General features: G+C 36.8%; 2 protein-coding genes across 2 annotated transcripts in view; one reads left to right on the top strand and one right to left on the bottom strand.

The window, feature by feature from the left end:
* Positions 1 to 22,500, top strand: part of LOC136853679 (cationic amino acid transporter 4-like) — a 176,758-nt gene that overhangs the window by 39,735 nt on the left and 114,523 nt on the right.
* Positions 6,152 to 22,500, bottom strand: part of LOC136853677 (uncharacterized) — a 42,242-nt gene continuing 25,893 nt past the window's right edge. The window contains exons 2-7 of the mRNA XM_067129613.1: positions 14,539 to 15,204; positions 11,673 to 11,911; positions 10,574 to 10,723; positions 7,772 to 7,897; positions 6,826 to 6,937; positions 6,152 to 6,350 (exon numbers count right to left, since the gene is read on the bottom strand). Of these exons, the coding sequence (XP_066985714.1) occupies positions 6,884 to 6,937; positions 7,772 to 7,897; positions 10,574 to 10,723; positions 11,673 to 11,911; positions 14,539 to 15,202 (1,233 nt within the window). The 5' untranslated portion in view covers positions 15,203 to 15,204 and the 3' untranslated portion in view covers positions 6,152 to 6,350; positions 6,826 to 6,883. The remainder of the gene's footprint in view (positions 6,351 to 6,825; positions 6,938 to 7,771; positions 7,898 to 10,573; positions 10,724 to 11,672; positions 11,912 to 14,538; positions 15,205 to 22,500) is intronic.

Genomic DNA, 22,500 nt, shown 5'->3' with positions numbered 1-22,500 from the left:
ACGTTTTTATTTCATCAGTAACTTTGTATATTTTTCAATTTTGTGAATAACTTCAACCCGTTGTAAGTATATAACATTTTGTTTTTTATGGTGACACCCATCTAGAAGTTTGTAAATAATATTGTTTGTTCCTTTTTTCATGAATAACTTTTCTTTGTATTGTTAACATTGTACTTTTGGTAAAAAAAAAGCGATTTACCTATGGAACAGTGTTACCCAGTCTTGCAACTACGGCTTATGCAACCTATAGTAAATTTTCGCATTCCAAATTTATTTTTTAAGTACATGCTAATGAATTGTTGTAAACACAGGTGCTCTCCATTTTATTTTTGTTCATTTTTCATTTTATTCGTTCCATTTTAGACGTAGCCAAGTATAGGAGACCCATCTCAAGCGTTGAAGCCTTTCTCAAGTACTTATCAACCCGTCTAAGTACTGTCTAAGTACTGTATTTGAGACACGTTTCAAATTCTTGAGTTTTCCAAAGCACTTGAGACATTTCCTACTTTCTGTAGACTTCCCTTTTGTTCTAGAGACTCTTCCTAAGTACTTGAGACCGCTGGTTCATAGGTATAGTTGTTATCCATCCAACTTACTTTAGGTACCGTGTAGGTCCTATGGTTGTCTTTAGTATTTGAGAAGCCTCCTACTTGATTTTACGCCTTTAGTTATGAGTGAGAACAGTACGTTAACCTCCACCCATCATAAGTATTTGAGACACTTCATCAAACTACGTGAGACCCTACTAAGCGCTTTCGGAACTCCCTATAAACTGGAGACGACGTGTGACTGAGTAATTTAGACAACCTCTGCTTGTTGGGGAGACTCAACACACCCTTTGAAACTCCCTCTTATACTACCTTAGACAACCTTTGCTTACTTTAGGTTGCTTCCTGAGTACTTCAGTCACTGCCTGCTTAATTTAGACCCCTCCTGGGCGTTTCAGAATCCATCGCAAATATTTTAATGCCTTCTTCTTTAGTGAAATACTGCTATGCACTAGGGACTCCATTGTAATCCTTTTGACCATGCCTGAGTATAGTTGAGACACCTCGACCTTCAGATCTCTCTCTCTCTCTCTCTCTCTCTCTCTCTCTCTCTCTCTCTCTCTCTCTCTCTCTCTATCATACACACACACACACACACACACACACACATGACAGGGATACTTACGGGCGTGCTCTCTCTCACACAAGCACGCAGATCCATAAACACAAAATGCCATCATAAGGGAAGAGCTTTCATTTGTTGACATATCTGCGAGATCATCCCTTTGTCTGGGAGAATATTTGAGCAGTTTATTGGCAATTGGCAGATCGTTTCCTTCCATATGTTTGTTTTCATTTAGATCCCCTCTCGCAAAGAGAATTTGACTTCTTAAAAGAGGGGGAAAAGAGAGCTTATTTACTCTTGGAAGTTCTTCTTCGACTTGGAAGGGGTGTTGTATATATATATTTCATGCAATTCGTGCATTGGTTTGAATATGTTGCGTGCATTTTTCTTTTTTCCAAAATATAAAGAGTCGTGTTTATTTTCTTAATGGAGTTTTTCACGGGGAGAGAACGTACAAGATTGGCTTCTTTGGATTGACTTAACTGCCCGAGTCATCTCGTGATGTTTAGATTTTAATTTTTGCAGTGGCTTTTTTTTTTAACCATTCAAGACAAACATGAAGAATGTGATTTTTATTACTGGAGTGATAACATATATGAAGATTTCGATCAGTGGGAAGTTATCTGAAAACGAAATCGTGTTAGTTTTCTTAAAAGCAAACTATTGAGATGGCTATTTGTCTGTCCTCAGATCTTAAAAACTACTGAGACTAGAGGGCTGCAAATTGGTGTGTTGATCATCCACCCTCCACAGTCATCAAATATACCAAATTGCAGCCCTCTAGCCTCAGTAGTTTGTATTTTATTTAAGGTTAAAGTTAGCCATGGTCATGCGCCTGGCACTGCTATAGGTGCCAACAACACAGGCCACCACCGGGCCGTGGTTGAAAGTTTCATGGCCCACGACTGAGAGTTTCATGGGCCGCGACTGAGAGTTTCATGGGCCGTGGCTGAGAGTTTCATACAGCATTATACGCTGTACAGAAAACTCGATTGCGCCGAAGAAACTTCGGCGCATTTTTTACGTTTTAATTACTGGAGTGATAACATAATTGAAGACTTTCGATCAGTGGGAAGTTGTCTGAAAATGAAATCGTTTTATAATAAACTGAAGAAAATTTCTTAAGGAAAATACGCAGATAAATCATTGTGAGGAAAGCTGTTACAAACAGTATTACTGATTTCAAATAAGCGTCCTTGTTACGTGAAAACATAATATATTCCCCTCATTTTCTTGGGAGATGTTGGGCATGTGAATTCAAGAATAAGGTGCAAGGACAGAAGAAAATACAAATAGGGTAATGATAATAACAATATTATTTCCTCTGCAACATATAGCAGATGCCAACAATTTGCGTGGAATGCAATATGCTCGCATGCTGGTATATAGCAATTTGCGCCTTAGGAAACGTAATTTTGGAAACCAGATTCATTGTTGGAAATCCTTCCCTGGTTTGTTTCCATTCTGCCCCAGGAGCAACCTTCCTAAATGCTGCAGTAGTACAGCATTCCTCTCTCTCTCTCTCTCTCTCTCTCTCTCTCTCTCTCTCTCGACTTTGTGTTTCTCGCTCTCTCATGCTATCCTTCTCTCTCTCTCCTCTCTCTCTCTCTCTCTCTCTCCTTTTTCTCTGTTTCTCGATCTTTTATTCTCTCTCTTTCTCAATCTTTCCACTCTCTCTCTCTCTCTCTCTCTCTCTCTCTCTCTCTCTCTCTCTCTCTCTCTCTCTCTCTCTCTGCTGTGCCTGCAACTGGAAACGTTGGCCTCCATTGTGGCGTAAACTTTATGAACGTTCTGTTTGTTGGTGAGAGCACCCAGGCGTTTGTGGCCGTCTAAAGACGTTCCCCTTTTTATTCTGCACATGACACTGGTTAAGCCTTTATTGCTTCGTTTTCTGTTAGAGGTAATGCTGGGGAGAGAGAGAGAGAGAGAGAGAGAGAGAGAGAGAGAGAGAGAGAGAGAGAGAGAGAGAGAGAGTATATCAATTCCTTTTTCGTATTTATGTAAGCCAGTTTTCGCTTGACTTTGTTTTATGTTAATCACTGTATGGCAGTGTATGTTTGTTCACTATATATACATATATATGTGTGTATATATGTGTATATGTATATATGTATGTATTTATACTGGATATATATATATATTTGGGTGTGTGTGTGTATGTAAGTGTGTGTATATATATGCATATATACAGTATATATGCATGTATATATATATTCTATATATATACATATATATATATATATACTCATTATATATATGTACATAAATATAGTATCTACAGGTCACTTTTTACCTGATAACCACAGTGCCCTCTTTAGTTCTCGAAAAGTTTTAAGAATCCGAGAATTTAGAGGGCATTGTGGCTATTTCAGTAACACACACATACACACATATATATGTAAATATATATTACTGATGTATTCCTTATAACCTTCTTGTATTGGGTTTTCGCTTATATTTTAGAAATATACCCATCATTTACTGTCAGTGTTACTATTTATATTCAACGCATGTGTATGACGAACATCGTTTCCTTATTCCTACTCTAATGACAAAAACCTGTGGTAAGAGTCATCCCTTAAGGTGATGCGTGGGGTCCCCTACCCTTTTAATGTGCCATGTCCTTTCTATATATTTCCTGTGAATTTGTTATTCCTTTTCTATTACAAACCTTCTACATAGAGAAACTCTATTCTGTATCTTATATATGGATACCTCGGGGTTACCACGGTTTTGCTTGTCTTTGTATCTCCTTTAGTGTCTTTTATTTTTAGAGGTTTTAAGGTCATTGTCAGAATGGCCTCTTCGTTCATGTGTTCTGTCTATCGTACATAGAATCTGTGATAATAATAATAATAATAATAGCGTCTTTGGCTGTAGGTATGATGGCTGTTACTTGCAAAAGAATTTTGACATATAACTGCTCTTCTTAGAAAAACATATAAATGTGCTCTTTTTAAAAAACGTATATAAATGTGCTCTTTTTGGAAAAACACATATAACTGTGCTCTTCTTGAAGAAAAACATATATATATAACTGTGTTCTTCTTGGAAAAAAACATATATAACTGTGCTCTTCTGGAAAAAAACAGATAAGCAAATTGTGTCTCAGATTTCCTTTTACATCAGATAGGCTCAGCATTTGTTGTAGATTTAAAGTCTTCCTGGGCCTCTGTAGGTTCGTAGGGCAGGCACTGATCTCCTGTTTCTTAGGCCGACAGCCAGCGGGGGACAGGTCCCAATGCCTATGACGCGTGACCAGCGTGTCACTAGGCCCACTGTTTAACTCCCCAGCCCGAAGGCTGGTACCTATTCTCATACCGAACCTCTCGGGTTTTTTCGGACCGTTAGGTTGGCAGGCTACCAAATTTATGCAGTGGCACAGTCCGAGCCATCAGTTATTCTACAAAATCATATCTTATTTTTATCATAGAATCCGTTAGCCAAACAAGTAGAGTGAGCTTATCTCTCAAGAAATGTCTAATTTAACAGGTGTATGTGAAAACGCCGTCATTCCTGAAAATTTAAATTCTTTATTTCCTAAAAGCTCCAACAGTATAAATCATCTTATTATTCAAAAAGTGATATAAAACTTAGAATTCATCAGCTACAAAAATATGAGATTTGGAATTTATCTAGTAAATTTTTTTAAAAGATATTCTTTTTTTTTTTTTAGTTCTGTTAGCACACTACTGGCAGTAAAACGGGGCACTGTTTGCGCATGGTATTATGGTAGCCATGGTACCATAGGATGCAATTCTATAAGTCTTAAGTTTTTATGGATCAGTTGCTTTCCTTTTCTTGCTGAAAATTGTGAACCTTTTGTGTGTGTGTGTGTTTGTGTTTGTGTGTGTTTGTGATTTGTTTTTTTATGCAGTTCCTTGGTGAGAATCAGTGCCGGCATAATAACGTGCGCAAATGAATTCTGCAGTTTTACCCTGTCTGCTACAGAAGTATGGTTACCATCTCCTGAGTCTTATTATACTAATATTATTAGTAGAAGCTGTAATAATATATATATATATATATATATATATATATATATATATATATATATATATATATATATATATATATATATATATATATATATATATATATATATATATATATATATATATATATATATATATATATAATTTGTGTGTGTCCGCTTGTGCGTGAATGTTTTCGTGTGCGCGCATTGTATGCGTATAAATATATGAGCACCTAAATACTTTACATTATAATGTATTTGTTTTAATGTCTCTTTCAAGATATTGAATTCTGTGTAAGTGTTGGGAAATCTGTATCGTGTAATGATAAAAAATATCTACACTATTTCATACGGGCCTTTTACAGTACATGCTTGTGTATGTATTATGTGCATGTGTACATTAATACACGCACATTTGTTTCCATGCATGCTTTGATATGTATGTGCTCATACATGCACACATGAGCTGCCATATGTGTCTGTCTTATATACAAATGCATTTTTGTGTTATATATATATATATATATATATATATATATATATATATATATATATATATATATATATATATATATATATATATATATATATATATATATATATATATGGCATACAGACAGTATATGAATATATACAGCATGTATATTATATCAGTTATATGTCCATATAAAACTATGGTGCATACAGAAAAAACTTTCTAAAAATAAAAGTTCCCCTAATGCCTATTCACTCTTTAGTTCAGTTTCAGCTAAAGTAGGCTAAATGTATCTCATTGAAGTTCTCGAAGATAGGCACAGTTATTGGCTGGAACTTATTTTCGCTTCAGCTAAAGTAGGCTAAGTGTATCTCATTGAAGTTCACGAAGATAGGCACAAATATTGGCTGGAACTTATTTTCGCTTGCGTTGTTTAGTTTCAGTCACTTAAATTAAAGCTACAAGTGGATTGTGAGGAGGAATTTAAATTCCTCCTCCTCGCACTCCTACTCTTCCTCCTCCTCTTCCTCCTCCTCCTTCGTCATTGTTTACTCGTCTTCTTCATGTACTGCTTCTTCTTCTTCTTCTTTTTGTGTTTTCTTTCCATGTTGCTGTCTTCCGTTGTACATAAATATAAAGGTTTACATCTAGGAACAACCAGTTTGCGCGACGGCTGATCGAGAGAGAGAGATAGAGAGAGAGATAAACGTTTCATCCTCTGCTTCATCCTCCGTTTCATCCTGTGTTTCATAGTCAGTTTCATCCTCTTGCCGGTGATTTTAACCTCTGAAACAGGGAAGGAAATATTTCAGCGTTTCTGAGTGAAGATGTTGCTTGGGTTTCGCTCTTTCTTGAGCAGCAAGCGTAAACAGCACGTAGGCTGCTTTCATGCACAAGCATTGTATGCAGCCCGATATATATTTAAGTATATATATATATATATATATATATATATATATATATATATATATATATATATATATATATATATATATACATATACATATATATATATATAATATAATATAAACCAATATATGTATATATATATATATATATATATATATATATATATATATATATATATATATATATATATATATATATATATTATATATTTATATATAAATATATGCATTGGATAGTACTGAATATAATTATTAACATACTTCACATTTGCCACAAATTCTCACTGTCGCACTTGAAATGAAGATACCATCGGCATTTGTATTTCAAATGTTCGCGTCACCAGATAACCTACCGGTCCATTTTCCGTACAGCCACGAAATTGAATCGGTCTCTGAATTTCCGTGTTCCGGCTAGTATGGATTCTGTTGCTGACTCTTACTCTCCCGTTGTTCTTGTTCGTGTTGCTGTAAATAAAAAAATAAAATAGTTATTAGTGTTAAGATCATCGCTACAGAATCTTAGTATAAGTAATTTCTTAATTTAGAAGTCGATAACGCCTTAGTATTAGCATTTATTTTCTTAGTGTGGAAATCAAGAAGGGTGACAGCTCAGTGCCCTTGAGTAGCTCAGATCTTGGGAACACGGGGAAAGAGGGAGAATTGAAATTGTCAGAATCGTGGAAAATCCAGTGGAGATAATTACAAAGTCTAGTTGTAGTGGGTTGGTTCTTATAAAGGCCCAGGAGTTGAGAAGGGGTTGGGTGGGAGGGCTCTTCTCTGTAAGCTCAGGAGATCAGTGGCCGAAATAATTCCTGTAGAAAAGGTGGAGGCGTTGTCTTTGTTTTAGATATTCTGTGTTTATGTGTATGTATATATATACATATATATGTGGGTATATATATATGTATATATATATATTATATATATATATACACATGCATAGATATATAAATACCTATGTATAAACATATATATTATATAGATATATATAATACATATGTATAAACACACATATATATAAAATATATGTTTGTGTACGTGTGTTTAAACTTGGCCCGAAGACACACAACCAACCCACCACGAGAGTTCAATCTGAAACTTATATATACGCGAATGAGACCGAGATGAGCCCTGAATGGTGTAAGTGAGTCCCGCCGGGTCATACTGCCCCCCAAAAGTTATAATGGACTTTCTCTCTCTCTCTCTCTCTCTCTCTCTCTCTCTCTCTCTCTCTCTCTCTCTCTCTCTCTAGTGTTGACAAATCTGGAGATCTAAATTCCCAATTGATGCAGAACTTACGACGACAATGGCGAAGCAGAGCAGAAGCACCTTCCATTTCATATCGATCTCCTTCGTGATCTTCATCCGGGTCTTGGACAGCTCCGTCGTGATTTCTCCCACTTGGGCGCCCTCCAGGGAGAAGATCTGTAGGGCGAGGGGGAGGGAGGGGGAAGAATTAAATACTGGTGAAAAAATGGTGGAAAAATGGTGCCTCCAGGGAGAAGATCTGTAGGGCGAGGGTGGAAAAGAATTAAATAATGGTGGGAAAATGGTGTCTCCAGGGAGATCTGTAGTTCGATGGGGGAAATTATTTTTTTTTTTTATAAAAATAGTGATAACATGGTCTGGAGAAGATCTGGAGTTCGAGGGGAGGGGGGAGAGTTAAATAATGGTGTAAAAAAATTGGTTTAATTTTTTTATTAATTTGAGAGAAAATAAATTTTAAAAAATGGTGTAATTTTTTTTTTAATTCGATGAATGAGGAATTAATTGTGGAACAATTTTTTTCAAGCCGAGGTAAAAAAAGATTTTTAAACAATGGTGTTCAAAGTTCTTCATTAGGAAGAATTACTAGATGACATTTATGGATAAAGAAGGGTAAAAAGTATCCTGATTCTAGAGAGAGAGAGAGAGAGAGAGAGAGAGAGAGAGAGAGAGAGAGAGAGAGAGAGAGAGAGAGAGAGTACTAGATGGCATTTATGGCTGTAGAAAGAGAAAAGTGAGTCTGATTCTTGTGTGTATGTTTGTGTGTGTATGTTTGAGAGAGAGAGAGAGAGAGAGAGAGAGAGAGAGAGAGAGAGAGAGAGAGAGAGAGAGAGAGAATCTCAATGATCAAAGGAATTTGTCTGTAAAAAGAAGAGAAAGGTGAACTGAATCTGATTCTTCAGAGAGAGAGAGAGAGAGAGAGAGAGAGAGAGAGAGAGAGAGAGAGAGAGAGAGGTATCATATTGACCAAAAAATGTCCAAAAAAAAAAATCAGTCTTTGAGATGAATATCAGAAAAATGTCTTTGAATATCACAGACAAAATGACCAAGTTCACGGCGCCTGCATTCAGAAATTCAGTCATAATAAAATCTGATAACGAGATCAATTTTCGTTGGACCTTTCAGAAAGTTTAAAAGAGAGAGAGAGAGAGAGAGAGAGAGAGAGAGAAAGTAAATGAGGAAAGAAAGAATGTGAATCTGAAATGTAGATGAGCTGACATGAATTCCAGATCTTGGATTAAAGATATGACAGGGAACGACTTCGCTTCCTTCTTCTGGCTTTCCCGCCTCCTCCTCCTCCTCCTCCTCCTCCCTCCTCCTCCTCCTCCTCCTCCTCCTCCTCCTCCTCCTCCTCCTCCTCCTCCTCCTCCTCCTCCTCGAGCTTGGAGTACAACTGCCACCGTGATTGACTTTCTTCCGAAGGTAGTTTTGCATATGACCGCTGTGATGCTAATTTATGAATCCCAATGAAGAGTCGTCTGTAAACGATTAGCCCATAAATCAGTGGTGATGGGAATTTTTTTTGGGGGGGAGGTTATCGTCTGTGAGTGGGGATGGGGATGGCTATTTTCGAGGTGGGGTAGGTAGCCTAGCTGGCGAGATTCCAAAAACTGATGAAACAAGTGAGATTATCAAAGCCTCCCTTTCTCCTCCTCCTCCTCCTCCTCCTCCTCCTCCTCCTCCTCCTCCTCCTCCTCCTCCTCCTCCTCCTCCTTTCTCTTCTTCTTCTTCTTCTTACTCCTTATCGAGTTCATTTGTCATCCTCGACCATTTTGAAGAATGTATTTCCAAATGACTTACAATGGTTTCTCATTTGTAGGTTCCCGTTAATTGTGTGGAGAGAATCCACAGCCAAAATTATGTCACTGTGTTAATAAATCCATTATTATTGTTGATAAATATGCAAACGTATGTTCATATTCTTATATAAATACACTTTATAATTATATTTATACCATTGATGAAAAGAATGGCTAAGTGCTCACTTGTAGCGATAATAAATCTACTATTTTCGTTATCTCTATCAACATTACAAAGATATTAAAATGCAGACATAAAAACTGTCTATAATTATTCTCATAAGTTAATTGTGGAAATCCTACAGACATTCTCCTGCTTCTAAATTATATATTATATAAATTAATTTGTCTTTTGCATACTATATAAATTTATAATTGTGTATCACTTTCCCTCCTGATATATATGAAAGTTAATGAAACCAGCAATCGAATGGCAGAAAAATTTCAGTTCCTGAGCGAGTCTGAACTCGTATCTTTTAAAAATGAATTGGTTTTAGAGGAGGAGAAATAATCAGTTTCTCCTGCAGTCTTGTTGGTAAATAGTGCAAGCTTGTAGCTTGGGAATGTCTTAGGTTCGAGTTCAAACCTTCCCCGAGAAGTGAGATTTATTCTTTCGTTTAATTGCCGGTTACATTATTACACAGGCATACATATATGCATGTAGTTAGTGTATTTGCGTGTATGGAAGGCATTACTTTCGCATGTATCGCATGTGTAAAAACAAACATATACCAATAATATGTATATATATATATATATATATATATATATATATATATATATATATATATATATATATATATATATGTAATATTTGTATATACATATTAGATATATGTATAGATATTTATATGTACATATATATGCATACATATACACACATATATATATATATATATATGTGTACATATATATACATATATGTATATGTACATATATATACAGTATGTGTGTGTGTGCAGCGTGCATGTAAAGAGACAACGGTCCTTCAGGAATTGTATATCGGAAGAATTTCATCCTGCGAGATTGAACCCACCGTGTAATTTGGCTTATCGCAGCACCTCTGCTCCTTCTGCACGGTGAGGAGTCTGTCTCCCGCCGGGTTGGTCAGCACGAGCCTTCTCCAGGACCCGTCGTTCGAAATCGATCCCATTTTCACGTCCGGACTCAAGGTCACATCGGCCGTCTGAAAATGCATGAATGAGTAAAAAACTGAAAAATGCGTTGAAAGGTTACACAAGTGGAGCTTTCGCTCCTGTTATCGTTTTTCGTTTCATTGGGAACAAAGGTCGTTCCGTTTTTATGTGGCGACATAAAAATAGGGGCGGCGAGCTAATGAAAGCGTTACGACGCTCCTGAGAGGCAACACGATAATATCGATGTCAGGTCAGTAGTAGCGGGGAACGTTATGGATTTCTCTCTCTCTCTCTCTCTCTCTCTCTCTCTCTCTCTCTCTCTCTCTCTCTCCCAAGAAGCCTTATAGGGTCATCCAGTTAGGTATTTTCAGCTGCCAGTTTGACAGTTTCACCAGCTGACAGAAGTCTTTATTATTATTATTATAATTAGAAGGCGCATTCTCTTCTGAAATGGTACAGTGATGTTACATTCAGCCCTCTTAAATGTTATATCAAGGATGAAAATATTGTGCAGAATATTCAGCAATTTAAGGGTCTCCTCATACACAAAAACACACGCACACACACACTCACACAAACGCGCGCAAACACACACACACACAAACGGATGTTATTGGTTATATTGTTATATATTGAACCATTAGTTTCTTTCTGTCATATACTCTCATGTTTCCTTGATATTATGGTCGATTTTAGCTCAACCTTTTGCCACCATCGATACTAATAGTATTCTCACTGATATAGAGCCTTACGTTAGTAGTACTGGCATTAATACCTTCATCTAATTTTACTTCTACTTTCGTGATATTATGGTCGATTTTAGCTAAACCTTTTGCCACCATCGATACCAATAGCACTCTTACTGATACAGAGCCTTACGCTAGTAGCAATGGTATGGTTCAAGTAGCCATCAATCAATCAATTGATCAGTCATCTAATGCTGCTACTACTACTACTATTACTACTAATAATAGGCAGTACCTCGTCGAATTCTCTTACCCAAGTGTTAAAGCAGCACATCCGGGAATCGAAGTTGACTTCCGTGATGAGGGCGTCTTGCATCATGAGGTCTCTCAGGAAGAATTTCATGGGCTGGGTATTCCTGTTGCAGCAGGCTAGCAGGGGCACGCGCCTCAGGAACTTGAAGCACTTGCATTCGTTCGGCTCCCAATCCCTTCTCACTTGGAAGAGCACGCTCTTGTTCTCTCCGAGTACCTGGTACTTCCCTCCTTTGTGCGCTGCGGAAGAGAGAACGCGGATGAGATGCGTGGAGGAGGCGAGTGAAGTGGAAGTTGGGGAGCAGAATGTAAAGGGGAACGAGGAGGAAATGTTTGTGGAATAGGAGAGAATGGAGAAGTGGGAAATGGTCATTGTTTTTAATACGTATTGGAGATGAGAATAGCTTTGTATGCAGAAGTGGACGACGAAGGATATTGCAATGGATACGCGCTGGTTCGAAAAAGATTTCATAGTGCGGCTGCGAGGTTTTCCTCCTGCTACACCTTTCAAACCTTTTACTGTCAATTTCCGTTTCAGCGGTGAATGACCCCATAGGTCCCAGTGCTTGGCCTTTGGCCTAAATTCTATATTCAATTTTGTCTTTGTTGCAAGTTTAGCAACAAAAGAAATGTTTTACCGGATAGTTTCAATAATTTCTTAAGTAATCCACGACAATAATTTATGTATGTAGTTCGACAGTTTTTGCATAATCAAAAATGCCTGACAATGTAACTGACGTAACTATCTTAACAGGAAAGGGAGAGAGTGAGAGAGAGAGAAAGAGTAAGAGGGAAAAGTGAGAGAGAGAAAGATTAAGAGGGAGAAGAGGTGAGAGAGGGAGTAGAGGGGCTGTTGAGAGAGAGAGAGAGAGAGAGAGAGAGAGAGAGAGAGAGAGAGAGTGAGTTTATCAGTTGTCATTCACAGTTTTCCCGGGCAGCGCCGGGTTGGTCAGCTAGTCTATTATAAAGTTAAACACTTTCTGCCAAACCTATGATGATTTCGGTAGTTCAAGAATAAAAATGTGTCAATGGAAGGCACGTATTCACGAATGGCAGTGGAAGCAAATGTCATTTGCCGCTTTAATCCTGTTATTGTCAATGTCCCCCCGATCTTTGGTGACGGTCATAAATGGTACATTGATGAACCTTATCATTCCGGTCATATACGGCGTGAATTTAAAGGCTGATGTATTTCAGTGAATGTATATTTGGTATCTGTATTTTGGAAAATTTGATGTGATGCCGTGAAAAATGAGGTTTTACGTTCTAGTATTTAGTTTGGCGAGACTCTTGTGTTTACAAAATCTATAAAAATATGGGGTTTCATCCCTGCAATGCATTACATTTAACACAGCAACCTGTCACAGAAGTATTAGCATAGGTAAATAGCAACCTGCCTTGAATATATTGACGAAATAAAAGAGAACCTGTCATGGAAATTTTATGCTAAAAATATGGCTGTGTCTTGTTTTAAAGAGACCAAATCCTCTACTTTAGTTGTCTATTTTTATTTTTCTGTAAAAGAAAACTATTGTGCCGGTTTTATCTGTTTGTCAGCACTTTTTCTTCCGCCCTCAGATCTTAAAGACTACTGAGGCTAGAGGGTTGCAAATTGGTATGTTGATCAGCCATCTTCCAGTCATCAAACATAACAAATTACAGCCCTCTAGCCCCAGTAGTTTTTATTTTATCTAAGGTTATAGTTAGCCATAATCGTACTTCTGGCACCGCTATAGGTACCAACAACACAGGCCACCACTGGACCCTGGCTGAGTTTCATGGACCGCGGCTAAGAGTTTCATGGGCCGTGGCAGAGGCCATCACTGGACCGTGGCTGAGTTTCATGGGCCGTGGCTGAAAGTTTCATACAGCATTATACACTGTACAGAAAACGCGATTGTTTCTTCGGCGCATTTTTTACTAGTTTAAATATTAAAACCACTCCAGCTTTGCAGAATTTATAATTCATGGCGCGGATCAGATTCTCCTTTTTTTTGGCGTTGAATTAAAGAGACTCCATTTTGTCAGCATCTGAATAGAATAAAATGGTTTCCGTTTTGTCAGTATCTCTGAGCAGAATAAAATGCCTTTCGTTGTGTAAATATTCATAGCTAGTATCTAAAGCCTTCATATCGGTTGATGTCACGGTTGAATCTAAACCTTCAACCTTGCCAGCATCACGTAGTTGTAAGCAAAAGCTAATTTGTCAGTATTTTTTAACTGAATCAAAACCGAAACTCGGATCTTACCTCGCCTCAAGGTTAGAATGCTACCACTTTGACTCCTGCTATTAACTGTGATGTAGTTTGCCTTCCTATGTGTTCCCAAGTTATATCGGTTATGTTTTAGAAGCGTTTGTCAACTCTTAGGAAAAGTTTCTTTAAGCATTGTGGCTACTATTCGACCAAATTTACTCTCAGCATTACTGTATCCTATTTTATTACCTTAACATTAATAGAAGTATGTTTATTTATCTGTATAAATACTATGTATCATGAGAAGGTGGGGTAAATGCTTAGCTGTAAAGTAACTTGAATTATTATTATTATTATTATTATTATTATTATTATTATTATTATTATTATTATTATTATTATTATTAAAAAATACTCATAGCAGCATGAGTCTTAAAATGGAGAAGCAAATCCACAGTTATGTATATGTACATATATTTAAAGACAAATCAATGTTATTATTATTATTATTATTATTATTATTATTATTATTATTATTATTATTATTATTATTATTATTATTATTATTCAGAAGATGAACCCTTTTCAAATGGAACAAGCCCACAGGAGCCACTGACCTGAAATACAGAATGAAGAGATCAGTTAATTAGAAAAACAGAATTCCATACTTACAGTTGCAATGGATGCTCTTGACGACCATCTGCGATATCCCTCCCAAGGCTTCTACTGTGGGCGGAATGAATGGCACGCTACGGTTCTTCCTGAGTGGTGCTTTGGCCACAGGGGTTTCACCTTCCGGTTGTTGTTGCTGCTGTTCCTTTTGCTGTTCTTGCTTCTGTTTCTGCTGCTGCTGCTGCTGCTGCTGTTGGTCCTGTTGTGGTTGTTGCTTCTTTTCTTGCTGTTGTGTTTCTTGGTCCTGTTTCTTTTCTTGATCATGCTGTTTGGTTGGTTGATCATGTTGCTTCTTTTCTCGATCCTGTTGTTTCTGTTCTTGATCCTGTTGCTTCTTTTCCTGATCCTGTTGCTTCTTTTCCTGATCCTGTTGTTTCTTTTCCTGATCCTGTTGCTTCTTTTCCTGATCCTGTTGCTTGTTTTCCTGATCCTGTTGCTTCGTTTCCTGATCCTGTTGTTCCTGTTCTTGATCCTGTTGCTGTGGTTGGTCTTGCTCTGGCGATTGTGGTTGGTCCTCCTGTTTTGGTTGTTCCTGGTGTTTCTCCTGTTGGTCTGGGGCTTGGGTCTCGTCCTTCCGAGGAAGTTCTTGGAGTTCGTTTTCTTCAGCTTCCTTGGGCGGGTCCTCCGGACTTCCCCCGGCCAAGGTTTCCTCTGTGCTCGTCATTCCTGTTGAAGAGAGAGTGAATGAATATCTTGATCGTGATGGTGATGTGTAATGCAATTGAAGATTATATATTTCACACTCATGTAGACAATAGATCAGTGGTTCTTAACCTTTTTATTATCACGCCCCCTCTAAGAGTTAATCCTTCCCTCCACCTCCCACCGCTCCCCCCCTTGCATTTGTGAGTAAAATTCTCCTCCCAGATTTAAAGGAAAGTGGGGAAAAAAGAGAAAGAGAAGGGGTGTTTTTATTCTTTTGGGAATGAATTAGTGAGATGCTCGACACTGCTTCTTAGCGACTCTTGTGAAGAGAACAGCGAATATCATTAGAGAATTTTTAATTCTTCCCTAGGGCTCGCGCCCCCCTTGGAAATTGCTGATCCCCCCTAGGGGGACGCCCCCCCAGGTTGAGAACCACTGCCATAGATAATATTTTTAGAAACATTAACACACACTTACAGACCGTACTGGTATATGTGCATGGTTGTGTTTACATATAGAAACACTGTGTAAATAGCATGGAAATCAAATAAACTGGCTTTTGCCCATCCCTTCAACCTAATGTCGCTATACCTTTTCGTCCATCTGAAAAGGCTAAAGGGCTACGCTTTGGTTCCTTCAAAAGCATCCTTAGATGATTCCATTGCAGGCAATTGACCATGTCATTCAGCGTCATACCAAACCCTGTGCCTTCAATTTAAGGTCTTCAAAGGTAGGACAGGCCTATGAGCCTGATGACGCCCCTCTTTAGTTTCTCAAGGAATTGAAAGATAAGTTGACCCAAGTTTTTTGGATTAAAATCTTTTAGTTGTTGGGAAGAACATCCGTGCTCCATCCGCAATGAGGTTCATTTAAAGGGTTTTCATCAGGTAAATAATCCAGTCTTACATCCAACTTCAAGTTCCTCATTGGACAGGTCAGTATCGTTCTCGATTAGCACTCTACTGGCCCCGCGTCCGATTCTCCGACCGGCCAATGAAGAATTAGAGGAATTTATTTCTGGTGATAGAAATTCGTTTCTCGTAATAATGTGGTTCGGATTCCACAATAAGCTGTAGGTCCCGTTGCTAGGTAACCAATTGGTTCTTAGCCACGTGAAATAAGTCTAATCCTTCGGGCCAGCCCTAGGAGAGCTGTTAATCAGCTCAGTGGTCTGGTTAAACTAAGGTATACTTAACTTTTTACATCCAGCTTAGATTCACTTGACCTCTGCTGTAAGGTCACGGCCTTCTGCTTTGCTGTACATATTCTTACGGTTATTGTTCCCTGGATATTATCGTGTTTACGCTACTTCTACCTCTTAGGACTCAGGGCCCCTAATTCCTGTAGATTTTGCGAGGAAAGACTCGGGGATTGTACAGGCTTACAAGAAATTCATACCTTTCACTATCAAACTGTGGAATTCTCTAGCTTCCTATGTATTTCCGGATAATTTTACCTGCCTGTTTTTAAAAGAAGCATATGTCTCATCTGTCATTTTTGGGCAGCCATATTAACCTCAGAGACGGTTGAAGGGTCTTAGTTTGTTACTCGGACATAATGAAGTCAGGGAGATATTCTTTGAGCGAAACACTTTTTTTTTTTTTTCATTTTCAATGCCTTCTAGAGTCAGCAATTAACCACGACTAAGGAAATAAAAAAAAAAAAGGTTTCCATTTTTGACCCATCATGAAAGAGACGAGAGAGCCGTTCGTTTCCAAGAACGTTAGAAGAGCAGCTTTGTCAACTAATAAAACTGCGCATGCAAATAACATCGCAGGAAAAATAGACAGTGTTGACTCCTGGTGTTATATTGGTTTGGGCCTGACGCTGCGACGGGAGATAGGGACTTCATACTTTACTTTGTAATGTTTGTGTACTTGATTTTGCACTGTCTACTCTTATGTTCGTATCAGTAAAAGAACTCTGTTTACTTTTCAGTTTTGGAAGTTCTGTAGTGAATTACCCTGCTAAAATGTACACCTATTTGGTGACTCTTGTTGTTGTATAGCTCCCTTTACACGAATATATATATATATATATATATATATATATATATATATATATATATATATATATATATATATATATATATATATATATATATATATAGAGAGAGAGAGAGAGAGAGAGAGAGAGAGAGAGAGAGAGAGAGAGAGAGAGAGAGAGAGAGAGAGAGAGAGAGAGAGAGAGAGAGAGAGAGAGCTTTTTCGTATAAACGCAATCTTTTCCTAATTCATTTATAAGTAACTGTAAACCCTTCAGTGCTGGCATCGTCCAGATGAAAATAAGCTACTTACACACGAAATACAAATAAAAATGAGCATTTACCGGAATGTAAACAAACATAAATGCATGTCTTTATAAAGATACACCATACAGCACAATACTCAGACTCTTCACATCTCAACCCGATCCTGCTTGCTTGTCTTGCTTGCAGCAGTCATAGTTTTTCACAGCAATATAACGGAAGTGTATTCCAGGTTCAGTTGTTTGACTGGAAAGCAAATAGTCCAGAATCTGCGGCTGCAGACGAAAGTGTACAACCGCAGGAGGACAAGTAAACAGATGGGAAAATGGAATTTCGAAAATGTGTATCCCAAGTTGAATGTTGACAAACGCATTTGGAAGGCGCCTGATGAATGAGGAATTTGGAAAGTTTGTAACTTGTAAGAGGCATTGAAGTACAGGTGAAATTAATTATTAAAAAAGTGAGGTCATTCTATCATTTTTTTCGCAGTAAAGCAAAAAAGAAACTAGTGATTCATTGAAGAATCTAGATTGAAAGGGAAATAAAAAATTGACATTTAGCATTTATGAAAACGTTATCAAAGATTATTTTCTCTCTCTCTCTCTCTCTCTCTCTCTCTCTCTCTCTCTCTCTCTCTCTCTCTCTCTCTCTCTCTATGTGCACTGATGCTTTTTCTCTGTTTGATCACGGTATTGAAAAAAAAAAAGTTAATTTTCATTTTCGGTAATAACCAGTGTTTGCTCTACTTCTGAATTTCTTTTTACCCCGATATTTGCCCAAGTTAATTGGAGATAAGGTCAAATAAGGTCAAAAAAATACTTCCGGCTGCTCTTTGGTGGAAACGTAATTGTCTTTTGCCCTTCGGGGGAATCTGAGGTCTTCTCGTGAACAAACGTTGTGAAATTCTACATAAAAGAGTATGAGGAAATCTGAGAAAAGTCGTTGTTTACATAGGAAAAAGTCATTGTTTACATAGGAAAAGTCATTGTTTACATAGGAAAAAGTCATTGTTTACATAGGAAAAAGTCATTATTTACATAGGAAAAAGTCGTTGTTTACATAGGAAAAAGTCATTATTTACATAGGAAAAAATTGTTTATAAAAAAGTCGTTGTTTAAATAGGAAAAATTGTTTTTGCATAGGGAAAAGTCATTATTTACATAGGAAAAATTAAAACAGGAAAAGTCATTAATGAAACATTATTTTACATAGGAAAAAAGTTTACATAGGAAAAGCCATAGTTTACATAGGAAAAAGTCATTGTTTAGGAAAAAGTCGTTGTTTACACAGGAAAAGTCATTGTTTACATAGGAAAAATGTATTGTTTACTTAGGATAAAGTCATTATTTACATAGGAAAAAGTCACCGTTTACATAGGAAGAAGTTATTGCTTACATAGGAAAGAGTCATTATTTACTTAGGAAAAAGTTATTGTTTACATAGGAAAAAGTCGCTGTTTACATAGGAAGAAGTCATTGTTTACAAAGGAAAAAGGTATTGTTGACATAGGAAAAGTCATTGTTTACAAAGGAAAAAGGTATTGTTGACATAGGAAAAGTCATTGTTTACAAAGGAAAAAGGTATTGTTGACATAGGAAAAGTCATTGTTTACAAAGGAAAAAGTTCGTTCATTTTTTGAGATATTTACTTTGGAACAGTCACACTCAAAGTTCCCGCTCGATCAGACTAGGTAGTTTCGAACACTTTCAAATTATACCCTGCTGTTTTTAATATAAATTCATCCCCCTTTTACTGTACCTTCGTTTTTATTCTCTTACTTTCCACCCTCATCTAACAGTTGCTCCACAGTACAACTGTGAGATTTTCCTCCTGTTACACCTTTCAAACCTCTCTACTCTTAATTTCCCTTTCAGCGCTGAATAAGCTCATAGGTCCCAGAGATTGGCCTTTGGCCTCAATTTTATTTCCCAGTTCCAGTATAAATTCGTCCTTTTTCTCTGATTGTGTCATGAACTTTGAGACATATTTCGGTGCCTGTTTCACTCTGTAAAACGCTGGCTGGAGAATTTAATTTGCCGGGGAAAGCGTGTCCAATTTGCATATAATCAGCCTCACAACTGTTTGGAGGAAGTTTGTGCATGTATTGGTGCTTCTTCATATTTTTCCTTTGCTTTCTTGTTATTGCGTGTGCTTGCTTGCTTGCTTGTCCGCGATGCGGGTTTGGGACATCTTGTTTTGTGGTGATTGGTGTTGGTTATAGGTGTTTTATAGCTGGCAGGCATATAACTATTTTTCTGTCTATCTATCTATATATACACATATTATGTATTATGTATATATATATATATATATATATATATATATATATATATATATATTTATATATATATATGAATATATATAAATATATTTGTATATATATATATATATGTATGTATGTATGTATGTATGTATGTATGTATGTATGTATACACGCGGTAGTGTGTTTGAAATTCACGAAAATAACTCGAGGTCATATTTTCTGGTGGAAGTCACCTTCCTCCTCGACGCGTTCATTCTCTGTTCTGTCGCAGCTTGAAACAGAACTTCACAATTGTCCTTTCCTCGTGTGTGGGCGTTTCACTTGGATAGCTCCTTTCCATATCCTGTCATTTTTCCTCTTGCCATTTCTCTCTTCTTGCTTTCTCTGTTTCTCCCAAATTCTCTCCCCCTCGATCTTTCTTCTTTAAATCCTTTTCGAAATCAATCTGTTAATAGTACTGTTACCTCAGGTGAGGTTCATATTGGTGTCTTTACCGTGTTGGTCTGGTTATCTATTAGTGAAAACTATAATTAGTTCGTCCTTCTAAGTAATTCGCATATGGTAGGTATAGATATCAAATTATGTTTGTATGGTTCCTTCTATAATTAGTTCGTCCTTCTAAATAATTCACATATGGTAGTTGTAGATATCAAATTATGTTTGTATGGTTCTATATTAGTGAAAACTATAATTAATTCGTCCTAAATAATTCATTTATGGTAGCTATAGATATAAAATACTTTGTTTCCATGGAAAGCCTCGAATTCGATATAAGACGTAGGAATTTCTTTTAAGAATTCAGTAGTGCTTTGAACAAAGCCACAAGTGAAGATTCTCAGTTTCTCATTCTTACCACTAATTATTAGCATCATGAACAATTCTCTTGACTGACAGATCAAGGTCGCAGTTAAAGTCCCAGTGTCATTAAGTTGCCAGGGTATAATTGTAGCCACCGGAAACTGATTAATAGATATTTTAGTATTGGAAAAACGGTGAAACAATAGCCTGTTTGTACTTAGCGTCTGGTTACGGTGAGGGTTGCAGGGAGACATTATTATTATTATTATTATTATTATTATTATTATTATTATTATTATTATTATTATTATTATTATTTTCTTCCGTCGCTTTGGCCTTGCTTCTACTGAAGTCAGTTATTAAAAAAAATGCTCGATTGGTTAAGAGGTTGGAGATGTATGAAGGAATTTGAGAGAGAGAGAGAGAGAGAGAGAGAGAGAGAGAGAGAGAGAGAGAGAACACAAATACTGTGAGTGTTTACATCGTAAGGACATTATTGCAGAGCTACTGCAATGCTTCCCTCTGTGTCACAGAAGGGCCAAACGAGAGAGAGAGAGAGAGAGAGAGAGAGAGAGAGAGAGAGAGAGAGAGAGAGAGAGAGAAACACAAATGTGAGTGTGTACATTGTAAGAACATTATTGCAGAGCTACTTCAGTGCTTCCCTCGTGTGTCACAGAAGAGCCGAGAGAGAGAGAGAGAGAGAGAGAGAGAGAGAGAGAGAGTGAGAGAGAGAGAGAGAGAGAGAAACACAAATGTGAGTGTTTACATTGGGGACATTATTGCAGAGCTAGAGAGAGAGAGAGAGAGAGAGAGAGAGAGAGAGAGAGAGAGAGAGAGAGAAGCGGAAAAACTCCCTGAAAGCAAACTTAAAATGCGGAAAAGTGCAGAGGGGAGGATTTATCGAGGGTAAAACAAGGGCAGGGAGCTTTCAAGGGAAAACGGTCACTCTTTTCCGAGGGACGAAGACAACGGTTTCTTAGAGTGTGTTTGCATACTGGCGCTTTCTTTGCTGTTTGTGTAGAGATTGGGGTGTCTTGTGTCTTGTAGTTGAATGTCGTGGATTATTATTATTATTATTATTATTATTATTATTATTATTATTGCTGGTACTAGTAGTAGTAGTAGTGTGTGTGTGTGTATATATATATATATATATATATATATATATATATATATATATATACATATATATATATATATATATGTATATATATATATTTACATATATATAATATGTATATACATATAAATATATATATATAATTACTTTGTTCATAAATATGAATAAATGTTACATATCTATGAATATATTGATAGATCAATAGATACATAGATATTTACTCTTCATTCATAAATATTAAGTATTATGATATATACGTATGCAAATCCACACACACACACACACACACAACACACACACACACTTTTCATAACGCTACTGTTCCCTACATACCTCGGTGTTCCTGCAAAATCTACAATCTTCCAACCCGAATCACTCTTGTAACCACACATTGAACACAAAGCTGAAACTCAAAGTACTCACTTCATCACTTGACAGTTACTAATATTATTATTATTAACCATTATTTATCGCTTGCTTAGGATCAGGTCGGCGAAGAGTAATGTATTATTACAACTATTATTGGAGCAGCAAATCCACAATTACATGTGGTTACAAATATGTTTAAAATTATGATTATGACTATGGCGTAGATTTAGCTTTCGCGTTAATATTTATCACGTGCAGGTTTATGATTCATAATTGCAGTATATTAACCTTGCGGGCTTTCATTAGCGCGTATAAATTTAATCCTTTGCGGTTTGGTGAACTTCAGGTAATGGCAGGTAGCCATGTAAAAATGGCAAAGAAATAAAGCTTTATCAAAGTATTATTATTATTATTATTATTATTATTATTATTATTATTATTATTATTATTATTATTATATTATTATTATTATTATTATTATTAATTGTTGTTGTTGTTACTACTATTTTGTTGTTATTG

The sequence above is a fragment of the Macrobrachium rosenbergii genome, chromosome 27, assembly GCF_040412425.1.
Source record: "Macrobrachium rosenbergii isolate ZJJX-2024 chromosome 27, ASM4041242v1, whole genome shotgun sequence".
NCBI classification, from domain to species: domain Eukaryota; kingdom Metazoa; phylum Arthropoda; class Malacostraca; order Decapoda; family Palaemonidae; genus Macrobrachium; species Macrobrachium rosenbergii.
Note: the sequence above shows the minus strand (reverse complement) of the source record. Positions and strands in the feature narration are given on the sequence as shown.